Source organism: Dromaius novaehollandiae, chromosome 5, assembly GCF_036370855.1.
Source record: "Dromaius novaehollandiae isolate bDroNov1 chromosome 5, bDroNov1.hap1, whole genome shotgun sequence".
Lineage (NCBI taxonomy): Eukaryota > Metazoa > Chordata > Aves > Casuariiformes > Dromaiidae > Dromaius > Dromaius novaehollandiae.
Genome location: NC_088102.1, coordinates 60,262,313 through 60,289,101, shown reverse-complemented (window position 1 = coordinate 60,289,101; position 26,789 = coordinate 60,262,313). Strand labels below are relative to the sequence as shown.

Genomic DNA, 26,789 nt, shown 5'->3' with positions numbered 1-26,789 from the left:
AGAACTTTAAAGAGATGGAAAGTAGCCTTAGTACAAATGAAAAATAAAAGTTTAGATCTCTAGTTCAGCTGTCCTGAGACACACTTCCCATATCCTTCTCTTCTGTAGTCCTTTAAACACTATGGATGAATGTCCCTTTTCTCTCTGGTCCAATACCATTTTTTCCTCCTCTTTTCACTTCTATATATTTATATATTATGTATATTCTGTATATACGTATTTATATATTTATACCTTTGTATAAATGCTTTCTACAAATGGCACGGAAATCCACAATAGTAGGAACAAACTTTCAAAGTTAAATGCTAGCCTTACAAAGTATTCTATTTCTGAGGTTTAGTTTTTATCTTTGGACATGTTTAGAAAGTTAGAAGCATTAGACTTTGAAGTGTGTATCCATTATAACTGTAATGAATATGACTATTTTATGGGAGGGACAATTTTACAGCAGGTATGCTACTTTATTTCAGTGAGGTAGCAAGCAGTGTTTTAATTAAAAAAAAAAGTTACTAGAGCTAAGCATTTCTGATGAGAAGGTCTTTGAAAGCAATTAACTTGACATGGGGCAGAGAAGAGAGTAAAGAAGATCCTAGTGGCACTGCTGCAAAACTTCCTGGCACCGCTCTTCTCCCCATGCCTGCATCAGGCCAGGTCTTAGCCTACTTCTATGATCTCTAGCTGTGGTCCTGTATCTGCAGCAGGCTGGAAATCTGAGTGAGCATGAGGTGGAGGAGAAAGCAGCATGACTTGCTGCAGTAGTGACAATTTTTGCTCTTCTAGGACATTCTAGATAGAAGTGGGAGTTAAAGCCAGGTGGTATTGATATTTAGTAATTTAATTACTACTATATTATAATAAACATGTTTAAAAGACTACTACTACTCTGTGATACCACTGCATCACTCAGTCACTCCCAAGAAGAGTTAAGGATTCAGTTGAGAAGCTAGAGGACTGGTTCAGGTTAAAACTAACCCACTGGAAAAAAAAAATCCAGAAATGATTAATTTTAAGGCGGATTAGCTATCTGAGCCAGCTCTGCATGACCATTTGTACTAGCAGAAGAAAGGGGACAGTGTGGGGGTGGAAATAAGCAGATGGGAGCAAGACTGCTTCTTCTGGCAGCTCTTCCAGCTGTTCAAGCCTTAACTACTTGTATAACTAGAGCGTTGCTGCATTCAAAGTTCTTAGGCTGCCTTGGAAGTGTCAAGTGTTTTTAGTACGCTGTAGATTCAACAATGTCTTACTGTGCATTAAGTTTACCAAGTAGGCAGGTATGTTAGTATTATTGCATAATGGTGTAATTTTTTAATTTTAGTGATCTTAGGTATCAGTAGGGCATTAATTTAATTCTTTTGAAATATAGCACATACTATGAGAGGAAAGCATAGCTAAATGCTATAGACTGAAGTAGAGGGAAGCAGTATAACCCAGGATCTAATGCTGCAAATGTGTATATGAGTAAAACAGTGAAGCAGTTCACTTGTGTAAACTGAAACATATGTATGAGAGTTTACAGGGTTGAAGTCAGACTTAAAACTTTTTAATGGGGAGCATAATTGGGATAGCCTGCTTTTGTATTTTAAGTCTCTAAGATTTTGATTACGTTGGCACTCTCCTAAAATATTTTGTAAATTCTTAATTAAAAGAATGCTAGATGTATTGATTCTTTATGTGTAAATTTTCTGTGTAAAACTAAATTTTCCCTTCCTTACACTGTGTCTTCAGAGTCTCTTTAGCTGCAGTTGTGGGGATGGAGAAGTTTTTTGAAATCTTTGTGTTCCAGCTGAACAGGAAAATGAGTATTAAAAGTTGATAAGCAGTGAGAGTAAAAACAAACCTACTCTGTTTCAGTTATGCCAAACTGAAAAAATAATTCCATTGCTCTTTCAAAAATTGTATTAAAAAATGGAGGGGGGAGCCCCCCACAACTACACATCTTTTTTGATTGTTTTTCTCTACTTTTATTCCATCTTAAAAATAAAATGTTTTACCTAATACAGAGGAGGAAAACAATTAAAGGACTAGCTTTAGATTCAGTGTTCTTAAGGGTTGTGAGTAGAAGTGCAGAAATACTAATGCAGATTGTAAACTGCTGATTGTAGATGACAGTTTTGTATTTCTACTGAGCAAACTTCCTTTTTGTGGAGTGGGAAAGGTAAGTAATGTCTCTGTAAGTCTTTGCTGTTAACCAGAAGATTACATAGCATATGTATCAAGATTAAAAAAGAATCATCTAGAAGTGCTTTAGCAGAGCTGCACAGTATTTTTCTAGTTGCAGGCACACCTAATAAATAAACTAGTAAGCCTTCCTATTTTTGTCATCTTGGTGTTGCTGGTCAAAAGGATAGACTGAAAGGGCTTCAGTAAGTTGCACGAATCCTTGATATTGCGCTTCCCCCCACACACACACACTAAAAAAAGGAGAGTGAGGAGAAGGTGCAGTGATTAGAAAAGTAGCCAGAATCAGCATATGTATTCTTGAATGTGGGTTGGTATTTTAGGCTCTGAGTGAAGTATTTTTCCTCCTCAGTAATTCTGATCACTAGCTTCCAAGGACAGTTGTTGGATTTTGCCTGAAGTCTCTCTGGATATAACAAAGAATTTGAGGTTGGGGATAAAAATGTGTTATTCAAGCACACAAACCTGATACCACAAAGTCAGTCAGTCTAATTCAGAATAAAATGATTGTATCTGAAGGTTGTTCAAAATTATTTTGCCTCGAGAAAAGTAGAAACACAAGATACATTCAGTTAGCTGAAAATGGTTCTGCTTATTGAGACCTCCTGGGATCAATGTTTAGAAAAATAGATTAGTCAGTTTACCACAGGTGTACTATAGGATACTTTTTTGGTATGTGTTTTGGTTCAGGCATTCCTAACTTATGTGCTTTACTCCCTGATTACCTAAAACTATGCTGCAGTGAGGCACCTGCATTTAAAAAACAGCTCATGATGTTCCCAGAATTAGTTCCTGTAAGTTATCTCTTTCAAAAAGAGGTTGCTTCTTTCTTCTAAAACACAGCCAAATGTGAGTCAGGTTTCTCTTTTCTTTGGCCTCTTAGTAACTACAGTAGTATCCAAAGTGATGGAGAACTTCTGTTCAATGCTCCACTCATTCCAGGGGCTTTTACACTCCCTCTTTTACCTCCCAGGAGAGTGACCTTCTCACCGGTTTGTATTAGGGAAGATGTCCTTTGAAAAAGATAGCTTTGTTGGGCTTAGAAAAAGCATGGAGCATGACCAGCCCAGGCAGTGGGAGAAGGGAGTTGTGGGCTCTGAGGACTGTATGAAGTCCCTAGTTCAAAATTCACAAGGTAAATAGATAGTTTTTAGAGTGGAGGTTGAAACCCAGATCAGTCTCGTTATTCTCCCCTTATTTTTCTCTCTGTATTTTGGTGTATGTTTGAAATGACTTTGGCCTTCATGTTTCATGCAGAATGCATTGTTGTCTGTATGCATCAAGTTTGTTGATAACAGCCTGGGAGCTCTTAGAATAGGCGAAGAGATTCCTGAATTGTGGGTCCTCACGGAGCTGATCCAAGAACAATTCAGTGTTGCTGAAAAGAAGAGTTGAAACAAAGTTCTTGTCAGTTCAACTGTGGTTACTGCTTGAGTGTTTTTGTGTGGTAGTATTTCAGAAATGAAAGCATATTAGTGAAAACTACTTCTGTTGTGCTTTAAGCTACCAAGTTTAAGTTTGTGTTTGTAATTGCTGGAAATAGGCACACAATCAGTTAGACGAGCCCAGAATGCGCGCCCCAAAGTTTGCCAAGCGGTAACTTGATGGGCAGTAGTCACTTGTGTACATTTCATACGGGGTTAAGTTGCTGGTGCTATGTGAAGGCTGAGAATTGCTGTTTTAGGCCTAATCACCCAAGTCACTTCGTGGATGTGAGCATGATGTCTACCATGTTATTGGCACTTGCTAGTGATCTCTTTGTCTTTCCTCTGTATTGCAGTGATTTATGCGAATTATTTATAGGGTGTGAACATTTAGGGACTTCTGTATTGGTGATTATTTTAAGTCTCAGTAGGCTATTAACTTCACTTGGCAGCCAGACTTTGCACATCTGTTGTTTAAACTCTTGACCTGAAACTTCTGATTTTACTTACTGGTTCATGTTAGTATTTTTGCCTCTTTGAAGTTTTCTAAGTATGGAAACATTAGGTAAAGGTTACATGAAGTTTGAGCTTAGCTTTAGGTTTCACTTTCAATCCCTGAAATTTTTTTATAAAATAGTTTTACATTGAAACAGGAGTTAAGTTCTTGGAGACTCTTTTGTCATTTGAAAATAAAATTTATCTCAGTTGGTCAGTCCATCTAAGGTTAATGAAATACTACTATACAGTTCTAGTAAATTTAGTGTTTCAAAGTTGGAGAATAGCAACCACATCTAAATGCAGTGCTAAGACTGCTACTGGTCAAAGCTGATGTCTCAGTCTTGCAGATGGCACTAGTGATGATGCTTCATTTGTTAGTATTTACAGAATTACAGTATGAACTATTTCAGTGCTACAGTATGCTTTATGCCCTGCATCTTATAGGCTATTTGTTCTCATGGACTTGCATCCATATAGGTTGTTGATTCAAAATATGTTATAGAAAGGTATAGGGGAAAATGTTTATGCACAGTGGCTCTCTACAATGTCCACCAGTGTCTGATCTGTTTGTTTGCGTTTGTTTTTGTTTGTTTTTTAATTTTGTGTTTATTACAAGAATTCTTATGCAAGTCTGGTCTAATACATCATTATCTGCATGCAGGTTTGGGAACCTCATCTTATTTTTAGAAGTGGAAGTATGTAGAAGATAGAATGACTTGGGATGAAAACTGTGGTATTCTGATAGTTTTAAAGGTTACATCTGAAATTGTATGTTTTTAATGTGATGTATAATGAATTTTGAATATCCCAAGTATTTATTGACCAAAACATTAACTTGAGAAAACTTACATGATAAAACAATCATAGAATGGTTTTCCAAATTGCAGTAACCAGCTGCATTTGCCTTCTTAGATGCTCGTACAGCTTTTAAGCATCTAAAAATGTAGCAGTGTTGAGGGTCCCCCAGCTTACTTTGCTAAGCTACCGGTGTTAGGCATACTCTGTCGTAGTATGGTAAAGTCGCAGCATTTCCTGGCTCTGTTGAGAACTTTATGCAGGTACAGAGTGGATGTGTGGTGCCACAACAGTTGTTCTCTGCCTCTTCCAAGGTGAAGGCAGTAAGAAGGTGTTTGTGTGTACCTCTTTCAATACCACGAGTACCTTTGTTTGGAACCCCTGGCCTGTGTAGTTAATATGCTAATCTGTTTTATGAGGTGTGACAAATGACCCAGTCAGTGAATTCCACATTCATTTTTATCAGGTAAAATTTAGGCATCTTTATGTATAGTAAGATCTTTGTTCTTTATTGCACTATAAAGCACAAATTTCTGTGTTTAAAGGAGCTTTTCTGTAAAATGTGGAATTGAATTAGTGAATATTTTGAAATATTCAAAAAGTGGTGCAATGGATGCTTTAACTGAAAAGTATGGAATACTGCATTTGAAAGACTGACACATCTGTGCTTATGTGCGGTTTGTCCTGTCAGAGCAGTTGAAGGCTCTTCTTTACCAAACATCATATAGACAATATAGTTTGCAAGTTTGATTTGTGGATGATTCATTAAATGAAGTACTGAAAATTAAGTTGTGCCATGCAGAATTCATTTAGCACGAAATAATTTGAAAATCCTTTAGCAGCCCTTTACTGCGAAATGACTGCCCTTATGCTTGCTTCTCAGCTCTTGATAGAAGTAGTGACTTGTAGGTATTTCTGTCCAGTTTTGACGATGCCCGGATCCTCCCCTCCCTCTCACTTGCCACCGCATGCACCAAGTGAAACAGCACACCTGAAAACTACATGTGGCCCGTGTTTACCAGACTTAATATGGCTGTCTCCAGGAAGAGGAAATTTGGGCCAATGTAAGGGTCCTTCGGACCTTGCCTGCTAGAAGGAAGGTTGAGAGACTTAAGTCTTTAGAACAGGATAATATACTGATGGTTTTCATAATTTTGGAATCGCTGATTTTTAATATTATATTTCATGGACTTTATTTACTAACCTTTAAGTCAATTAGCAAGGCGTATGTATCTTGTCAGTTGAGAGCAGGTGAACTCAATAGCAACAGAACATTTAAAGTGTTTTCTTAGTTTCTAAAACCTCTATCAAGTCTGAAATTACCAGCTGGTGTGTAGAGAAAACAATTACTAGACACAATTACAAATCTTAAATTTTTAGAACTTCAAGCCTCGAAGTTCGGAACTTTATTGCTTCTCTGTATATAAGGAAGTAAAGCTGTCCACCTGTTGTCCTGCTGACGGAAGTTAAATGCAGCAGTCTAATTGTGGCTATTTTTGTAGCTCATTTGGTGGGGCAAATGGGCCACATTGATAAAGGTTACATCAGTAGTTTATATGCTGCAGTGATCTTGATTGCTATAGAGCATGCAGTTAAGAATGAGGATGTGAAATAACATAATTCTCTTTCCAAATGTATTCTTCATTTTCTGTTTTTTCATTCTGGAAAAATACAAAATATGAAGTTTCAGATTCAGAAACTGATTTATTTAATGTTTGTCTATAGTTGGCAAACAGTGTTGTACTGATAACATTTATTCTGTTTTTGATTGTACAACAGAAATGCTAAGGCAGACTCTTTGTGAAAGTTTTGCAAATAATGAAAGTCAATAACTTCATGGCTTTATTACCTTAAGCTGAATATTTCAAGATGGGGTCATACTAATATGAGCTTTCCCAGAGAAAACAGCTCTGAAATGAAGTAACGGTTTCATATGAAACTATCTAACTTTGTAATTTAGAAGTGCAATGACAAACTGAATTACAGAGTTATGTGCTGATCTTGCACTTGAGCCATTTGAGGTAAAAATGTTTACCTGCATGTGGAGGGCTTTTTTTAATATAATGAAGGCATTTTTTAATATGGTTTTATTTCCTGAATTGTTGTTTTCATGTTTTTACTCTTTTTTTTTAACTTTATGAAATATTATCTGTAGTATATCACAACTTGTTAACATTTTATATAGCACTGCTCTTAGATTTGAATAACTTAAATGTTAAAAAAAAATTTACACTAAACTCCATGTTAATAAAGATCTTTTATAGTTATGGTGTTTGGAGGCTGTTTCCTTTAAGTTATTCTGTGCATGGTGGTTTGGAATTCAGTAATAATTCTTTTACTTAGACTATAAAACTTTCTGCAAAAAATAATTTTACTACTTTAAAGGATTATGATTTGTTAATTTTGTTTTTATATACTATAGGATATGTTTTGGAGTTGCAGACAAAGTATCTTTGCTGAAATGAAGAAGAAATTTTCACAGGTAGACAGATGAAATCAACTTTCTATAGAGTGATAACCAAGATATATGGTAACAGCATGGTGCTGTAGCTTTTGTTAATTCTTAACATGAGCATGAGCTATTGGATTTTTGTGCATGTTCTTGAGTACAAAGATGTACTTATGTATGTATTTGATGCAGTTCTAACAGTGGAAGCTTCAAAGAAGTATGCATTCATGTGCTTTTATATTATTCTGGGTTTTTGTTGCCCTCTGAAGTTTTTCATCAGAAAAATGGAAGTGTGTGTGTCTCCTAGTATATCTGGTTATGTAATGATTAAAATGTTTGTTTGGTGTTTGCTATGCCAACTCAGTTTTACAGCAGCCTATGTCTGTCAAAATAATTCAGAGGTCTATCACTTGCTAGTATTGCCTTTTACACTGCAATTATAGTAAAGTAGCCACAAAGAAGACATTTGCGTTGTTGTCTGATTCGCAAAGTATATGTGAATGCTTGTTATGAATAGAGTTGGTCTTGGGTTATTTTTGCTTCATGTATTTGTTATGAGTAACTTGAAACACTGACAGCATAAGTGATGGCTTAATATCTTTTGCCATACTAACCTTGAGTTAAACCAGTTCAGTTTGTGAGAATTACATCTGTGAACAATGAAGAGAGGATTTGTCTGGCATGGAACATCCAGCTACCTAACCAGCAAATCTTCTGTAATCTTCTGTAATTTGTTTTCTTAATGTTGCTGTTTTCTTCAGGTAGTTCTCCATCTTTCATCTGCTTCTAGTGTCTTTCTAACTATTTTCAGTAGCAACTCCAATGTTAGTCACAACTGATTCACTATCAAAAGTGGTGGAGAAAGTGTGGGTAGGAGGAGTTGAATTTATGGATGCTTTCTGCCGAGAGTGGAGCTGTGGTGTTGGTTATTTAAGGCAGTAGGACAACAAGGAATTGAGTCTCAAATGGAGAACTTCTGTTCCTGACATGCTCATGCATTAGCCGTTCTAGTTGCAACATCTGCCCGAAATTACTCTGGGAATCATCAAAACTTCATTAGTTAACTTACACTGTTGTGGGTGAAACTGTGGTAGTATCAAATGCCTCTAACCTGTCTGCACGGCTCTAGAGAGGAGGGTGGTCTTAGGCCCAGAGCAAGAAAATCTACTGTTTCCGGGAAATCTAGGTCATATGTGTAGGTTAGCCTTAAGAGTTTGTTACGATTTAGCTGCTGCTTCTCCAGAAGAATCAAGAATGTGAGCTACTGAACTAGGACAGAACTTCATCTTCTCCTTCCTAACCACACAACAGAAGAAACAAACTTTGTTCTTTGGCTGCAGAAAGCTAAAGAATCAAGCTGTACTGGAAAATGTAAAGACTAAAACCCGTTGTGAGAAGTAATAGCTGCTGAAATTTGATTTCAGTTTACTCAAGTACTGCCCTATGTGTTTCTGTGGGTGCCATGGGTGAGAGTGAAGATGTAATATGTCAGTTACTTGAATTGCTGAATTGCGTTTTCTTCTTAATGCATGGTTAATGTTCCAGTACTAGTTTTATGTGTCATCCTGGAATGTAGTTTATAAGTCTGACTTCCTCCAGTAAAGATTAGAGTATGAAGTATTGAAGATTTGCGATTTCCAGATATAGTGCCTTGCATCTTTTTAAGCATGCAGCTAATGTTCTGTATTGAAATCGTCAGTACATTTGATAAACTTTGAGAAGCTGGACTTTAAAGTCTAGAGAAAATTCAGTCTGAAGTGAAATAAAGTAATGCAGATTGTGGGGGACAGTTGCATTTGTCCCTCTCTGTCACTTCTTTCTTCTGGTGATGCTGGGAATAGGCACTGCAATCACCTTAATGTTTTGGTTTTGAGTTGCCTGAAGACTGTCAGCTGATCTTGAAATTTTGGAAGGTGAAGGGATGCAGGATCAGCTAAAATGTTTCACTTTCTTCTTAAAAGGTTTGTTGATATAAGACCTCTCCTAAGGGACTGTGCTACTTTGGTCAGCATTTGTGTTGTAAGGCTGCTGTGTAGAAATCTGAGGGACACTAACGTTCTTTAGATTGTCATTGTAATTCTTTTTTCTGTAGGAGATTTTTATGACATGGTCAACAATTTTAGTGTGATGAACATAGTTCTTGCTATTTGTTAATGTTTGTATCGACTGAGAGTGGTGATGGCACATCACCGTTCTGTCTGCCTTTTAAGATTATATGCTCTTCAGCCATGGACTGAGATTTCGGTGTTCTGATAGGCATTACTAATGTTTTGTGTGTGTTACAAACTGAAAAGGCTGACTCCTTGGGGACTAACTATTCCTTTTACCCACCTCACGCTTTCTTTGTGTGACTTGTATTTAAATATTAGTTATTCCTTATTGTTCTAGAACTCCAAACCCTTTGGATAATTTTGAGATAAGTGATTGATTATGTTTCAGTATACTTTTGACTTCCCAGTTTTTCGGTAATATGAGCTATTGGAATAAAGTGTTGGAAAAATGTCATTATCTTGGCTTATCCGGGTCTACAGTCTCCATTCTGCTTCTTGCCTTTTTCATTCAAGATTGTTAATTTTCTGATTTCAGGTGTATTGAAGTTGCTGTTTTAAATCTCTCTATTTTGTCATACTTTGAGAACCACATAGTAGCCATTTGGCCAGCATGAACTTTCTTACTCTGTTCAGACAGAAGAGTGCTCCTGTGACTCACCCAGCGTTGGATTTGGTAGAAGAAAGTTGATGGTGGCTTGATTGAAAGCCTTTTTTGTTTTAATGTTTGCCTCCAAGATTATTGGAAGTTTGCAGATCCTTTCTTTTGCATTCACGGGAGTCACAAAAGGCACATTTCTACCTGAGCAGCCTTTACACTCGCTAAAGGAAAATACGAGCTTGAAGTGATAATTTGAAAGTTTGTTCCTGGTTTGAAGCAGTGTGGGGGTTTCTTTGCTTTGGGGGTGTGTGTCTGTGTGTGTGTTTTAATCAATTTCATAGCTGAAATTCTGTGCAGAACTTGAGCACTTATTTCTTTATGCACTGACACACCCATCCAAATTCCTTAGTCTGTGGAAAGGAATTGTAGTTCTATGTAGGTTTCCCAGAAATGGAAGGGTCTTTGTTTTTGAAAGCAAACATAACAAACCAGTTCTAGGATCCTTAGGTTGTAAAAGTATACCACATGTCATTGTAGTGAAATTTTGTCTTGATTTTTTTCAAGTAAACTCTAAAATGTTCTTAGTTTTACTTACTGAATTGTTGTCTGCTGTCATTTCAGATAGAAAGTGCTGCTGAGGAGCCCAGAGTGCTGTGTATAGTACAAGATACAACAAATTCCAAGACAGTGAATGAACGTATTACGTTAAACCTGCCAGCTTCCACACCACTTAAAAGACTGTTTGAAGATGTGGCTTCAAAAGTGGGCTATGTGAATGGAACTTTTGATTTAGTGTGGGGAAATGGAGATAACATAACTGATATGGTATGCCAAAAGTGTGCTGCCCCCCCCCCCTTTTTTAAAAAGTTCCTGTTGATAGCAAACATTCAAATCTTCATGTTATAGAACAGCACTATTCATAGCGCATAGCGCTGTTAAATTTTCTTATTTAATTCTTGTAAGAACTTGTGATAGGTACACCAGACCAGGCTAACACTGCTATGTTGACTTGCTGAATTTATTTTATATAATATTTACATTTTTCTCTCAAAATGCTCTCTTAATTGATATACCTGTTTAACATTGAGCAAAAGAAGTTGTGATCATTCAGATGTCATTCTAGTTTCCCTTTTCAGTATTTATTTTTAATAATAATATGCATGGTAATTAACCTCCTTTCTCCGTTTCCTGTAGTCTTTTTTTGAGAAACATTTTCTTTTCAACAGAAACATGGTGTGTAGTGATTTTGCTAGTTTCTTTTTATACCTGCTTGAATTTATAATACAAAATTATGACTAAGATATTACTGTGCTTTATTGTAAATCAAGGTTGGTTTAAGTTATGCAATTCCTGTGGATTCCTATAGAAAGCTTCATAAGACCTCTTAAAAAAACAGACACTATAGAACTTGAAATAGACATTTATTTCAAGTCATGTTTATGCTTGCTCAACTTCATTTCTGAGGTGCATTTCTTTCTAAAAAAAGGGTGCATGTAAGCTATATAGGACACTTGATCATCTAGCTTTCTGCAAAAAACTTGTAGACCAGTGTCTTGTCTCCTGAATAGACTGATCAATTTCTAGGTATTAAACTGTGCTTTAATACTAAATTTACTCTGTCTTTTAAACTGTTCCCAAGTTTTTTGTTATTAATGATGAGTATGTTTGGTTTATACTGGATAATTATGAATAGTTTTCATTTCATCGTAGTGTTCCAGAAGTGATTTGAAGCAATGTACTTCGACAGAATCTGTAGTTGCACATAAATTTGGTTTAAAAAAATGCTTTATTTTCTTTTAACAGACTCCAATAGAGCAAAACAGTGACAAAAGTATTCTTGATGCTGGTTTTGAGTCGGGGAAGAAGAACTTTCTGCATTTGACGGAGAAAGATGGCGAACAGCCTCGTATAATGTCGGTAAGTAAAAGCTTTGCTAAACTATGTGAGCTATTGCGGGGATAGGGGGGTAAGCTGTATTTCCGAAGTATTGCTCGTGTTATAAGGTCTTAACATGAAATGAAGTTGGGTTATACATTTCATATAATCTTTTTCAGGAACCTTCTAATAAGATCTCTTTAGACGAGTATTTTATACTTTCTGGTCTCTCCTGAGTAAGAGTACCCTACCTTGATATGTAATCATTTGCTGTCACTTTTTATTCATGTTTGCCAAGTTTTTATGTAATGCTTTGCTACAAGTAGTTTCCTAAGATTATATAATTAACTCATCTTGTTTAGAGACAAGTCTTAACAATAGAAGTTTTCTCATATGCTTAATCTTTTTCCTCTGGGTGTTTGAAAGTAATGTTAGGCTGCTCTGACAGAGTTTTCAATAAGGACAGTCTTGTATGGACAGCAGTTACATGCTTCCAATTTTACTTTTTTCTTTTTTTTTGTGCTCAAGGTGCAAAAAGATTAGTAAGCATTAGTAAGAAGAGATGCTAAACTGATTTTGCAGACTTGTCTGTTGTATGCATTATAGTACTGTATTTGATTATACGGTAGTATATTGCTCCTTTTCTAAAGCGTGTTTGCTTCCGCTAATGAAAAGAATGCATTTTCAAGGGGTTGAGGATTTTTAGAGCAGAATTGAAGTTACACAACAAAATTGATTTCTTATCTGTGAGAGAGAAAGATGCTTTGGTAGAGAATGTGTTGCTTAATTTTTGCTTAAAATAAGTGTATTTATGTTTTTAGGAGGAGTCAGGTACAACAGATGACAGTACACAAGACAGATTTATAGGACCTCTTCCAAGAGAAGGCTCTATTGGCTGTACCAATGATTACGTCAGTCAAAACTACTCTTATTCTTCAGTCCTGAGCAAATCGGAGACGGGTATAATTTTCTCTCTTGTAAAGGCAATGCTATTTTGTAATTGTTTCAGCATATTTTCAAACAGCAGCATCTTTAGGATTTTTTTTTAATGCAATTTAGTAAAAAAAAAAAAAAAAAAAAAAAAAACATTTTTCTATCACGTTTTCTAGGATCTTCTCATATCATTTTGGAAACAGAAGATCAGTATCACCTTTTCTTTTCTTTTCTTTTCTTTTTTTCTCCTTTCCCCTTTCTTGTGACAATGCAATTCAAAGCCTTAATGTCAGGGAACCTCCTCTTCTTTTCTGTAATAATCTGCTGCCACATCCCGAGTGGAGTAGCCAGCATTGTATTACCCCAAAAATACTCATCCCGATATCTGTCTTCACTGAGCGCCTAATGAGTTCTTAACACACTTTTAAAGAGGGGCTGTTCCCAAATCTTTGTACTCCAGGTGTTAATCAGGTCTTCTGTAATCCGCCCTTCCGGTTTCTCTGCCTGCACTGCAATTCCCCCAAGACATTTCATCCCTCTGCTGCCTGGTTCCCCCTTGGCAAGCTGAGACTCCCTCAAGGAAAGGGAAGTGAAGCTCCGTCAGGGCAGATCCCACTAGGTTGGGTGCCTCTGTTGTGCAGAAGAGAGAAGACAACTTTTGCCTTAACTGGCCAGCATTTGCTGCCACCTCTCGCAGTCTGGGCACTGCGGCCTTTTACTCTGTTTACTTCCCATCCCTTTGCTGGGGAGGGGGGGAAGGAAATGTTATGGAATAAGTGGATGTCAGAAGGAATTGAATCCTGAGGGTAGGAGGAGACAGGAAAAACAAAAGCTGATTGGAATTGTCCTCAAGCTTTTTATTATCGTCTCTCTTGCTCTCTGCCAAAATACCACCCAGCTGTGCCTGAAGATTGACAGCTACTTAATTCTGGAATTGTAACATCACAAGCGTGAAATACTTAGTTGGGACTGTTGTCCGCTTCAAGTTTCATACTCTGTGTTCTGATTTCACACTTTTACCTATATTCTCTATCACCACTTACTCATTTGGTTTTCAGTAGTGTTCTTTTTAATCCTTGCATGCTCATTTATTCAGCTATTAGTCTGAGTCCTGCAATATGCATGATGCAAAAAATGCTTATGCTCTGCACTTACACATACACGATGATGTGCCCATAGAGTTATAACTCATAGTAAGACCACTGGCTGATATTAATGTTTTGAGCAGGCACAAAGAAAATATTCCTATTATGCCAATTCATGTTTGTTCAGGACTTTTCTTTTAACAGTTAACTATATTTGTCTGCCACATACCTAAATATAAATGTGAGAAGAGAAGCTGTACAGATTGGAGTAATTAAAAAAAAAAAAAAGTGTGTGTCCTAACTTAGTCTCTTCACAAAAGATCTTTGTGTTTTGCAAGGAGTAGCTGCCTTTTTTTACCAATGTAGAATTGAGATGTTTTTAGTACTTAATTTTATTGAGAGCTTCAAAATATAAATGGGCATTTTTAATTTCTTTATTACACTGCGCTTCAGTATATGCTGCTTACTTATCAACCATGATTAAAGTTAAATATTTTGGAGACAACATCAAAAGGATAGTAAGATTAATATAAGTAAATAATTTTTCATTAGCTAATAAAAATGTGATGCTGATTTTTAGCAGCTGTCTTTGTTATTACGGGAGAAGATTTTAAGAGATATGCATCTTTTAAAGTGCATGGTCACACTAGAGATTTTTGATCTGTAGTTTTGAGATGATAATACAAACCAATACAGATGCAAATTACATTAGGGTATTTTTTTACTTGACGTCTAGGCAATAAGTAAGCTAGAATACAAAATATTTTTTTTAAAAAATAAATTCTGGACTCTTCAGTATAATATGTAAAAACTATTAAAATATTTAGTGTTTCCTATGTCTCAACTGGTTGAGTGGTTGACATAAAATATTGGTTATTACTGTGAAACAATTCATAATCATTAAAATAGCTTCATGTAACTCAAGGAAATTATATGTGTAACATGTAAACTATCATTCTTTACTGCTCTCCAAAGTGAATAATGACAATACTCAATTTTTATGGTGCAAAACCATTTTTAGTGACCACAGCTGGATGCAGTTCTTGAGTAAACAAGATCATGGTACTGTTTTTCTAGTCAAATATATTTTAATTCTCTAAGTAATTTCCTATCTTTTACAGTATTTCAGTCTCATTCTTTTTGTGTTTATAGGCTATGTGGGGCTAGTAAATCAAGCAATGACTTGCTATTTGAACAGCCTTTTACAAACTCTTTTCATGACTCCGGAATTTAGAAATGCATTGTACAAGTGAGTATGTATGATCAAAACTTGTTCTTAAATTCATAGTAAAGAATCTGTATTACATGTGTCCTGGTATATCTTGGTAGGAGAGCTGTATGAATTTCTCATGTCAACTTTCTTGTTTGGGTATTGAAATGCATCTGAACTTAAGTAGCAGTCCTTGGTTCTAAAGTGGATAGAGTGATATGGATAACAGATGAAGGATAGATTGAAACAGATGAAGGATAGATTGAAGGAAAATGATTGGAGAAAATTGCCTGAAGAAAAGGTTCATTTCTTTTAAGACTTGAGGTCAAGCTGGATAGGCTACTGTAAATTATACCTGCTTAAAAGCATCAAATTTTACCAGAGTATTCAGGTATGTTATTGGTGTGTGGTGTGGCTGATCTTTTAAAGAATTTATCCTGCCTTGAAAGCATTAAACCTGAAATGGAGTTTGATACTAAGTGGGTTTGTGTGTGTATATGTGCAGTGAATGGTTTCCAGATTATTTTATTTATTTATATTTTAGATTGGTACACTTGAAGAGTGTATTTAGTATTGTAGTTCACTACAGATATGAAAAGAAACTTCGTTTAAGAAGAATTATTTTAACTTTCTCCAAGACGGAGAGTTTCAATTAACCTCTGTTATCTAGCAAACTCCTTGAAATGTAATAAATGCTGATTTTAAATGCCCTTTTGAATATTACTTTCAAAGTATTTTTAATTGTCAAATATGTTGCAAATAGATGGGAATTTGAAGACTCTGAAGAGGATCCAGTGACAAGCATCCCCTACCAGCTTCAAAGACTATTTGTTTTACTCCAGACCAGCAAAAAGCGAGCAATTGAAACAACAGATGTTACACGGAGTTTTGGATGGGATAGTAGTGAGGGTAATATGCAGCTATTAAGCTTATGTGATTTTTATCTTTTCGTCATCAGTTGCCTGTTAGAGGCCTAAACTGCTGTCGATAGAAAAATACCTGAATAATTAAAAAGAATTATTACAATCCACTTCAATGGAAACAAAATAGCTTAAATGGATACTTCATTTTTAAGACGTGAGTTCTGTAAGTTTTGGGCCATTAAATTAACAAACACTACATTTTTGTAATTCAGCTATCATTACAGTTATTATTTTTAAAAAGTAGCTCTATATGAGAAACTTGCATCTGTTCTGAAGTACGTATGTCAAGTGCACGTTCCACTTAAGTAGAAAATAATATGGAGAATTCCATAAAATCAAACACAGCATTTGTCTTTTGACACTTCTACAGTAGTTTTGTCCCATAACCTGCTGATTTTTCTTTTTTTCCCCTGTGGAGTACTTACATGATGATAAGAAATTGGATTTCATTGTCATTACACTTACAAGGAAATAAATTTGAATTTTGGAGAATTAGCACACAGTGGGAAACAAGTCACGGCCAGTTTATTTTATAGCTTAGAACAGTAGCGTTTACATGTTTATTCATGCTTATATACAGAATTCTCATTTGTGCACATACATTGTGAGCAAGTTGGCAGCTTGTTGTTCTAACTTAACAATTTGAGAGGTAACTGCTTGTGGAATTGAACAGTGGCCCGATTGTGTACAATGTAGTAAATAGTATTTTAGGAACAGATTTGAAAACAAATTAGTAGATTTTTAAGAAGCATTTTTAGACTACAGGTAATATTGCAGTTAATTTGCTTTTCTTGCTTTGATTAAGATTAATTTCAATTTCTAACAGCATGGCAACAGCATGATGTGCAGGAGCTTTGTAGAGTCATGTTCGATGCATTGGAGCAGAAATGGAAGCAAACAGAACAGGTAACTGCATCAAAACTTGGGGGGGGTATACGTGGTGCTTTTGCGGATTATGATTGTGAAAAATGTTAACTCTGAATTTTAAGTATCAGATTACTGGAAATCTAGAATAGTTGCCATTTGTTTCTTTTTCAAGGCACTATTTAGGCTATTGTAATGTAAGATTTTTTTTTCAGAGAACACAGCTTATGTTTTCATTCCGCAATTAAAAGTGGAATATTTTGAAGTCTGGATCCTTAATCTGTATTTGAAGTGCAGAAAGTGAGAGTATACCCCCTTCTGTGGGGATTTCCTCACTGTCGGTATTTTTTAGGCTGCATTTTGGGCTCTTTCAGCTCAAGCCCCTTCACCTAACGTAGGAGAAAGAGAGGGATATATTCAGAACACCTTATATTCTGATGAGTGGCCGAGTTGTGGGCCAGTTTTCACATTTGTAGAGTGATGAACATATCTTCTGTTTTTCCTCAGCTAGCCTTCCTACACACAGAAGAGGACTGCAATATCAGTTAACCTGTTAACAATACCTGGAAAATCATGCTTGTTTTCAACATGATCCCTGATTTTGGTAGTTTTGTAATCACTCTTAGAATTTTAGTGGGAAGAATACAGCGAAGCTTAGATAACATAGTTGCATATACTTGCAGAAGCTGGCTTGATTTGCAGGGGATGGGGCAGGGAAAAAGGAGAAACGGGAAGAAATGAATGTCCTTCTGGGAAAGTATATTTTAAATGTGTATCTGTGCAATTAAAATTTAATTTAAAAAGGCATTTTGTTGTAAAACTGAAGAAGAGAAATATGTTCTGTTCAGTTTGTTTCAGGCTGTGTTGAACATTTGTTTGTTTCAGGCCGACCTTATAAATCAGCTGTATCAAGGCAAACTGAAAGACTATGTAAGATGTCTAGAATGTGGCTATGAAGGCTGGAGAATCGACACTTACCTGGATATTCCTTTGGTCATCCGGCCGTATGGCTCCAACCAGGCATTTGCTAGCGTGGTGTGTACTATTATGCTGACTAATAGTGCATCCATACACACATAGAATACATAATGCGACAGTGGTATAATTTGTTACATGGTAAGTATCATCCTAGATACTCCATCTTGGGGTGTTCGTCTTTGTGCAGTGAACCAGCTAGCAAGTTCTAGAAGATATTTTTTTTGGTTTTTTGGTTTTTTGTTTTGTTTTTTTTCTTTCACCCTTCAATGAGTCCTACTGGTGCATGTATAAGGGGAGGGGAAGTGCAACTTTATTGCCTTAGGGCTGCAGTCATGAATTATTTTCTTCCTGATAAAATTCTCAAGAATTTACCCAAGCTATTTTTGTGAGATCACTGAGTTTTCTTTGGGCTGTTCGCTTTATTGGCGCATCTACAAAATATTCTTAGCCTTGTTGAAAACGTTAGTGAAAGAACAGAACATTAAATTGGAATTTTTAGTTTATTTGCCGTGTTGTTGCTGTACTTTTTGAAGTTCATTTCTTAAATATAACTTGCTTGTTATAAGCATGATAATAATGATAACACAAAATCCTGTTGTACATCCATATTCTTGGTTGCTTTTGCTCCAGTATTGCTGACGTTGGCAAGCACATATATTTGTTAGTACATTTGTAAAAGCTTATTTCTTTTTCTTTTTCCCCAAAATAAGTCTTTTACAAACTGTAAAATTCCACTGTTGTGGCTTAAAATATCTGTAATATGGATGAAGTTATGAGAAAGAATGAGAATACATCAAACAACAGTTTTTGGGAAAAGGTTGTTTTAAACAATCACATGTTGGATAATTGGCTTACCAGGATTATTTATTGTATATAAAATATTTGTGCCTTTCATATTTAGCACATTGGCACTATTTTTTTAAAGCGCTACTAGTCTGTCATTCTTAACGGTAATTTTGTTAAGAATTATCAGAATTAGATTAAACTGTAATGTAGCTTCAGAGTACTTCATGCTTTAAATCTTTTAAATGCCGGTTTTGAGGAGCAATAAAGATATAAGGGATATTGATCTCACACAAAAATGATTTAACCTAGTAAAATCTTTGGAAATCTTCAAGATTGCATTGAAATTTTTTAGTATTCGTCCAACTCATTGAAGCTGTATTTTGAGCTGCAAATCCAGTTATAGAGATTGGTGTCTTATATGACCGCCTTCCCTTTTCACCTTTAAAACTCATTTCTAGAAATATTCATTAAAACAAGATTTTTTTGTTGCAATTTTTATTCAATGACCAGAGACTTTTTTGATCTATTAAAGAAAATGAAAACTTTATTCATTTCATAATTGCATTCCGCATTTAACAATGCATCATACATGTGTCTCAAATTGAAATTATTTTCTTTGGTAGGGAAGAAGTTTATAGCAGAATGATTAAAAAAAAAAATTGTATATTTGTAAAAACACAGGAACAATTAAGAACAGATTACTTTCAGTAACATTTGATATTTGTCCTGTAAATCAGCATTTACTGGGTGTACTATACTATAAAGAAAACAGTTTTAAGATTTTTTTGTTACAGAGTTACACGGTTGCAATTTGTATTGATGCTTCCATTTTTGAGCTATTTTTAATTCTTATTCTGATTATATTCAGTTGATTCTCCTCCCTGCATTTGTCTTACCTATAGCAGATGTTATTTTTAGTTTTGTAGTCTTCAACAGTGGGGAGATATGGAGGATACTTGCTTTTGGAGAAGGGAAAAATCGCCTGTTTCTAAATGGAATTCTCTGAAGGTAGTATCCTCCATTGATCCATAGATGGTGATTTAGTAGGTGTAGGTAAAAGGGTACAAGTGAGAGATCAAAAACTTCACACATGCGCTAATAGGGCTTATAGAAGGGAATGTAAAACTTTTTAGACCTTGCTAGTCAGCTCCTGAGGGAACTTGCAGCAGGCGACACAACCCAAGATAGGGGATCTAAGGAGGATACTACCTTCAAAGAACTCTAGTTAGAGGTAAGTGATTTTCCATTACTTTCTAAAAAGAGAGAATGGATATACAAGCTTTAAGTAAGGTTAATCTATAGAATGCCAAGTAAAGTTTATTATCCCACTGTTCGACATTGTGTACTGCCAAAAAAAAAGTAGATACCTGAAACATCGTGTTTATATATAAATATATATGTATTATTTTTTAAATAAATGGGAACATTGAAGAACTTTTGAGATGGATAATGTTATATTTCCTTTATTTCTTAGTACAAAGTAATTCTAAAATTATTCAGTATGTTTTGAAGCTTTGCATTTTGAATCTTAATTTTTTTCTGATTTCCCTCCCCTCCTCTGCCCTTTTCCCCCCAAAGTTCATGTCATGTAGTATAGCTTTAACCTCATTAGGGCATCTCTGGGGCACTGGGATCTTGTCAGTATGCATCTCAAGGTCATATAACTAATTCTTCAGTGACTAACTGCTTTGTTGAGGAAGTGGTTTAAAAACCATTAAACACAATGTATCAGTCTATTCTTGAGGTTGGTTGAGATACAGACCTAAAAATTTTAACTTACCTTAGGCAGGTAAACAGGAACAGCAGTTCACAGTAAGTTTTGTAAATAGTAGTATCTTTTTTGTAGGTGCCTGAGTTTGACAGCATTAGACAGAAGCTTTTTAGCTGCTTTTTAGATTTTGTTGACTTAAGACAAGATTTTGCAAGATGAAGAGTAGCTGAGAGAAGAGCGGGTACAATGGGAAACTAGCTGGCAAGCTAAAATTATGTTACTAAGGGAGAATGGAAATAGCTTTGCAATACCAGTAGGCTAATCTGGAGATGTAGCAAATGCAGTTCTGTTTCATTAAGTATTGTTAGTGCTCTCAGTGTCCTGTGTGCTAGCTTTTCTGTTGAGGGCCTAAGTATGGATACAAGTAAGCATTTTGGGGGCAGAGGTGAATTTGGATGCCTTCTGTGTAAATTTTAAAAAACTACTGATGAAAGTTAGGATATGGATGATGTGATACTCATGGTTTTCTTTATGGTTAGTGTCTTAAAAGCAAAGCTAGGCTGGTGGTAATACACTTCTGTTTTTAGTTTAGTGTATTCTTTGGGCATGTAGATTGGCAAAGAGAGAGAAGGAGAACTGAAAAACTAGATGAATTCTGAAAATCTGAGATGGACATCTATTTGTAGGGTTTTGGTTTTTGGGTTTTTTTCCGTGAAGAACAGCCTAGCCTAAGTCGTATTTATTATATGACTTTTCATAAAAATTCTACTGCTCCTGTTCACAGGTTTTAAGCAAATGCTTGCAATAAAATACCTGTCAAGCAACTTACTATGTCATAATGCATTTTTGTGGAGAAAAGTGTGTCCTGAGTGCCTTTCTCTAGCAAGGCAATTGATTTGGGCTGCTTATTATGGCATTTTAATATGCTAAGACCTATAGGTCTCATGATCAGAAAATTAAGAACTGGAGATACTGAAAAGTTGGCTGTGCAAGGCCCTGAGCAACCTGCTCTAAGTTGAACCTGGTTTGAGCAGGGAATGGGATCAGATGACCTCCAGAAGTCCCTTCTAACCTGTTGTTCTTTGGTTCTGTTAACTATAAAAAGTTTAAATGGCTTTTTTCATAGTAACCTATTGCTCGATCTTTCATGGTATGTTTTGAAGTGTGTGTGTCAGTAAAGTTGGAAATACTTAGTTGGTATAAGACTGCATGATAGTTACCTCTTCAGAGATGAACTTTTTTTCCAGAAGTACAGTTGTGCAAAAAGGGTCATGTGATAAAATGCGCAGAGTAGAAAATGTATCACTGGTTTCACTGAGTGAACTAGGAGTAATTAGAGTAGAAAATGAAGAAGTGCATTAGAGTATGAATTGCATTATAATCCTAATCAGCAGAATTGTCTTTGATGTAAAGATTACATAGGAGAAAATCTGATAGTAATATAGTACTCATACAAAGGTTGAAAGATATGTGAATATTTATATAGCTGAAAAATAATGAATTTCTTAAGATTATTAGTGATGTTTTTGAAAGCATAGCTCGCTCTATTGGTGGTAAGCAATGAAATCACTAAGTGTAATGCATTATATCTCATGATACTTCATTCAGTTTTTGGGGGTCTGTAGGAACATCACTTTTTTCCATACATAAATTATACTGTGGTTCCTTGTTAAATTGCACATCACATGAGTTCACATGATCATTTCTGTCCCATCATTCATATATAGTTTGTTTGTTGATGAGTGAATTACAATTTTTTTTGAACACTGCAAATATATTTACGTTGTCTTAACTAGCATTTGCTTCAGTTTGCTTTGTAAGAGACGCTTTTGTGGCCATTAACGATGCCTTCTACATTTGGTGTTTTCCATGTTACTGACTTTTTTGCTTTCATTTAAATAGTTCTGAATATTCTTTAACCAGTTTACAGAACAGTCAAAATGCACTAATCCTTCCCCCCGCCCCCAGCCTTTTTTAAGTAGGGTTATAGCATGTGTTGTCTCCCTTAGTCTCCTGACTTCCTCACATGTCAGTACCTTATCTTGCTACTTGTTTGTTGCTCTTTAGTAAAAAGCAGCTCAGCCTCAGTAGTGGTTAAGCATCACGTTTACGTAGACAGTAGTCTCATTCGGACTCTTTAAAATGTTTTCACGTGTCTAAAGAGTCTTTCTGCCTGAGAAGTGTGATTTCAGGCTTGTTCAGAGGCAAACTGCTTTTCTGCTTGGATATGAAAGTAGTGAAGTGAGATGACTGCCTTCTCTGTGCTCTTCTTAATGGGTTCAGCACATTTCTCATTTGTGAGTACTTGTGAGTACAATCCTTGTGTAAACTCACTCCTCTTAGAACAGTAACGGAGCGTTTTTTTGTACGGAAGACGCGAGGGCTGTGAAACGTTTGTTTTGTTATTTTGTTCTTAGTGCTTCCCTGAATTCTCAGAAAGAAATGGAGGGAGAAGGGATGAGCTGAAGGCTTTTTGAAGACCTTTCCATATCCTTGATTTTCTCCCAAAGAGTGATTCCTCAAACAACATGATTTAGATAGTAATCTTAAGCTCTGTGCCAGCCATTTTGCAATTGGTGAGTTTCCTTTGCCCGGTTCAGCCCCTCTTATTCAGATTTCGGGGAACAGCTGCAGTCCATCATAATGGGTGATGATTTTCAAAACATTGTTTGTGTTGATCCTCTTCTCCTTAAACTGAACATCTGAATAACATGCAGATGGTATTTCTGTTTTAACCTCCACAGGTGAACAGAAACCCCCTGAGTACCACTCAGTTCAGAAGCCCAGTCTGCTCTCAGCTTGCAAGCTAACTGGGTTAAAGGTTTTAACTTTTAAAAATCTTGGGGTAAAATAATTTACTGAGCTCATCAGTTTTTTAGTGGCTTTTGTTTGAACAAGTTTCTTTCCAAATATATAGTTTTTGTACAATATTATTGTTGAAAACGATATTAAGAGGAGTAGTAATGGTCAGTTTGATTGTTTGGACTATTCCTTGCTGTATTGAGGAGAAAGGTAGAAATTATTGAACTCCTATTTAAGGCAGATCTTTTAAGCAGCTGTTGGAGGATGTAACTTGTTGTTGGTCAGTTACTTCGTAAAGCTTTTTTTAATTGTAAGCTAATTATATATTCATAGGAGATGGCCATAAATGATTTTCACTACACTGGGAGCAAAGCTCAAATTCCTCTTTCTTCCCCCTGTGCCTTTTGCTTAGAATATATACATACATACATACATACATACATACATATATATGTTTTTATATATATATATATGTTTATATATTTTTTTTTTTCTTCTTCTTCAAAAGTAGCTTCTTAAGTCCCTTTGCAGAATGGGACCAAGACTGTCTTCAGGCAGGGCAATGAGAACTTTATTGACAGCTTTCACCGATTACTTTCTTCTCCTGCCAGCCCGTGGATATTGTGACATCTGCTTGGAAAAACTACATGTGAAAGAAAAAGAGGGGAAGAACCACCCCAAAAGTTTGGGAGAACAAATATGAGATGATGGGGCCAAAGCAGATTAAAAAATAAGCTTAATTACACAGATGCATAACACTGATACTGGTTATACAGACTAAACTGAAGGTGATGTGCAAGCTAACAGGGATAAGTTTTATTTTAGAATGTATGTAAAAAATCAGGACCATATGGATCCATCAAATGCTGAATGAAATATACCTAGGAATAATTTGTTGTTGTTCATGGTTTGACTGCTTACCCTTGGGCTGAGTAGAAAAGTTGGTGTCTCTTAATGTTTTCCTGACCCTGTTTGTGTCTGTATCAAGATTTGTCATTTGAATCTTTGGTCATAGATTTAAGTGATTGGATTAATTTCTGTGTGATTGCAATCTCGTCGTAAATTTGTCATCCTGGTTTATGTACACATCGTAAGCACTTTTTAAAAATCAGGTACCATTTTTTTTATTATTAGGAAGAAGCACTGCATGCTTTCATTCAGCCTGAGATTCTTGATGGCCCCAATCAGTACTTTTGTGAAAGATGTAAGAAGAAATGTGATGCAAGAAAGGTAAATGCTGTCCAAATAATTTGTTAAAAATATTTGTTAAATACTGATAATGGTGATGTAATCTTCTCTCTTCAACTTTGTTTTGTTTAGGGCCTCCGATTCTTGCATTTTCCATATCTGCTGACGTTACAGCTCAAGAGATTTGACTTTGATTATACCACTATGCACAGAATTAAACTCAATGATCGCATGACCTTTCCTGAGGAGCTAGACATGAATGTTTTCATTGATGTTGAAGATGAGGTAAAGTGTTTAATCTCAGAGAAAAGTCTCTTTCTAACTTTCTTGATATTTCTTATAAGTAAATTAAAAATGTCAGTCTAATAAGTCCATTTTAGCAATATTATTCATCTACATAAAGTTTTTTTCAGATGTGGCAATGTTTTATTTGAGTTTGCTGTTCAAAAAAAGTCTGTCTGGGGATTTTTGTTAGTTCGAAAAGGAAATGTGTTTGCTAATCACTACAAGGTTTGCATGCTTCCATGAGGAAGTTTTTGCCTGACAATCTTCACATGAGAGAGTTAAAAGCACAGGTTTCAAAGTTTCCCCATATACAGCAAATTCAGAATGAAATACGCATCTTAAATTTGTGTCTGAATCTGTTCTGTTTACAAGCAATGATGTAAACTTTTGGAGTTGTGAACATAGGTAGTCCAGAAAACATTCATGATTAGTTTTGTCCTTGTGAATCATGATGTTGCATATGCTGTAGAAGTGAAATTTGCAAAATCTTATTTTTGATACGTAACTTATTTTGGCCTAACTCCTGCTTTTGGCCAAAATTCATTTTGTGCGATTGTATTCACCAAAAAGTACTTAATGCTCTTCTGCTTTAAAGAATGAATTTTTCTCCTGTTCCTTTCCTGAAAACATTGTGTAACTTTGCTGGCATCTTCTCAGTAACTATTGTGTTTACCCAACAATAGATTCCTATTTGTAGGGAAGAAATAAGAGAAATACTGCATTTTGTATATAGTACAAGAGGCTTTTCTAGCTCTGTAAAAACATTTGAAAACATTTGGTTTGCAAAATATGCCTTGTAAGTAATTTGATACATCTCAGGATGTTAGTGGTAGGTTAAATGAGAATGATGATTGATCTGAGAATAGAACTGGATCAAAATATCTCGACTATGTTTGTTGGGAAAGAGAAAGAGGATCAGCTAATAGCAGTGGTACCAAATAAACTGCATTCCCAGTGTTGGTGACAACTTGCTTTTAAGCTAACAGAACGCTGTCAATCTTACTCTAGTATCACAACTCTGATGAATTGAAATGGAAAAACACTTTGACTGTTGATGAAAACATTTCCAGTCAAATGGGTTCTGATTAATGGGGACATATATTATTTGGTAATCTTATGTAAATTTTGGCTATAACAGGATGTAGAATTTTAGATATTGTGGGATTTAGTGTTTGGTATTAGAATTCAGAGTATTCAAAGGTATTAGTATTCAGGGTATCTGCTACTACAAATCAGGGTATTTGGTTGAATTAAGTAGTAAATGAAACAGGCTAGTAATTGATCTAAGCTTGCCATGTATTAAACAAAGTAATTACTATGCAGTTACCTGCAGAAGACATTAAAACACTGATCTAGGAGGTTGATCAAATACGGTTACTAAAAGGAAAAAATAAATCAGTTCTTGAGGTTGAATTGCAAATCTCCTTAGGTTTTGGGGAGGCTTCATTGTTTTGCAGATTGGAGTTTTAGTCTTAAATTTGCTGGACTCATTTGTATGCTGTGTAGGTAGACTTGGCAAATATTACCAACCAGAGCAGATTTGAAGGTGTCTCATGAAGCAAGCCAAAGGAGTGCTGAGCCTTTAATCTCAAACATTTTCCCCATTTGTGTAGGTAAATGCTTTTCTTAACGTTTGCCTCAGCTATGTTACCACTTGTGTAAAAGATCTGGATTTAGTTTTCATAGCAAAGAAGATAAAAGCTGCTGTTCGAAATCTGGAAATAAGATTTTAAAATTGTTCCATTCATTTTCAATTTTTCCATAAGAAAAAGAAAAGAAAAAAGACCCTTTATTTTCTGATAGCAGTATTTCAAAATGCAATATTACAATTTTATTAAATTCCATGACATTAACTGTAATGTAACCTTTAAGATGACCCCTTTGAAGAGAAATAAGTCTGCGCAGTTGAAAAAAAACCCTGTTATTTCTGATTGCGTGGAAATGATGATACAGTGTGGTTTCATTTGGAAATGGCAGCTGTAGTATAAACATACCCTATATTCACCAAGTACCTTTCCTTTTATAGATGGACAAACTTAATACTGATCTCACAGCCATTTACTGTGCTGTCTTGAGGATTAAGTATGCTTCCTTGGAAAACTGATGAGAACATCTGTGTATGTGTTTAGCTACTGTAGAACTTTCAAAATATTATG

At 35.6% G+C, this 26,789-nt stretch overlaps 1 protein-coding gene across 2 annotated transcripts in view; it reads left to right on the top strand.

Moving 5' to 3' along the window:
• USP47 (ubiquitin specific peptidase 47) overlaps positions 1–26,789 on the top strand; it is a 58,283-nt gene that overhangs the window by 6,696 nt on the left and 24,798 nt on the right. For both annotated transcript variants that reach the window (XM_064512988.1, XM_064512986.1), the window contains exons 2-10: positions 10,615–10,818; positions 11,797–11,910; positions 12,690–12,828; positions 15,039–15,135; positions 15,860–16,005; positions 16,846–16,925; positions 17,769–17,918; positions 24,295–24,390; positions 24,481–24,633. In XM_064512988.1, the coding sequence (XP_064369058.1) occupies positions 10,615–10,818; positions 11,797–11,910; positions 12,690–12,828; positions 15,039–15,135; positions 15,860–16,005; positions 16,846–16,925; positions 17,769–17,918; positions 24,295–24,390; positions 24,481–24,633 (1,179 nt within the window). The remainder of the gene's footprint in view (positions 1–10,614; positions 10,819–11,796; positions 11,911–12,689; positions 12,829–15,038; positions 15,136–15,859; positions 16,006–16,845; positions 16,926–17,768; positions 17,919–24,294; positions 24,391–24,480; positions 24,634–26,789) is intronic.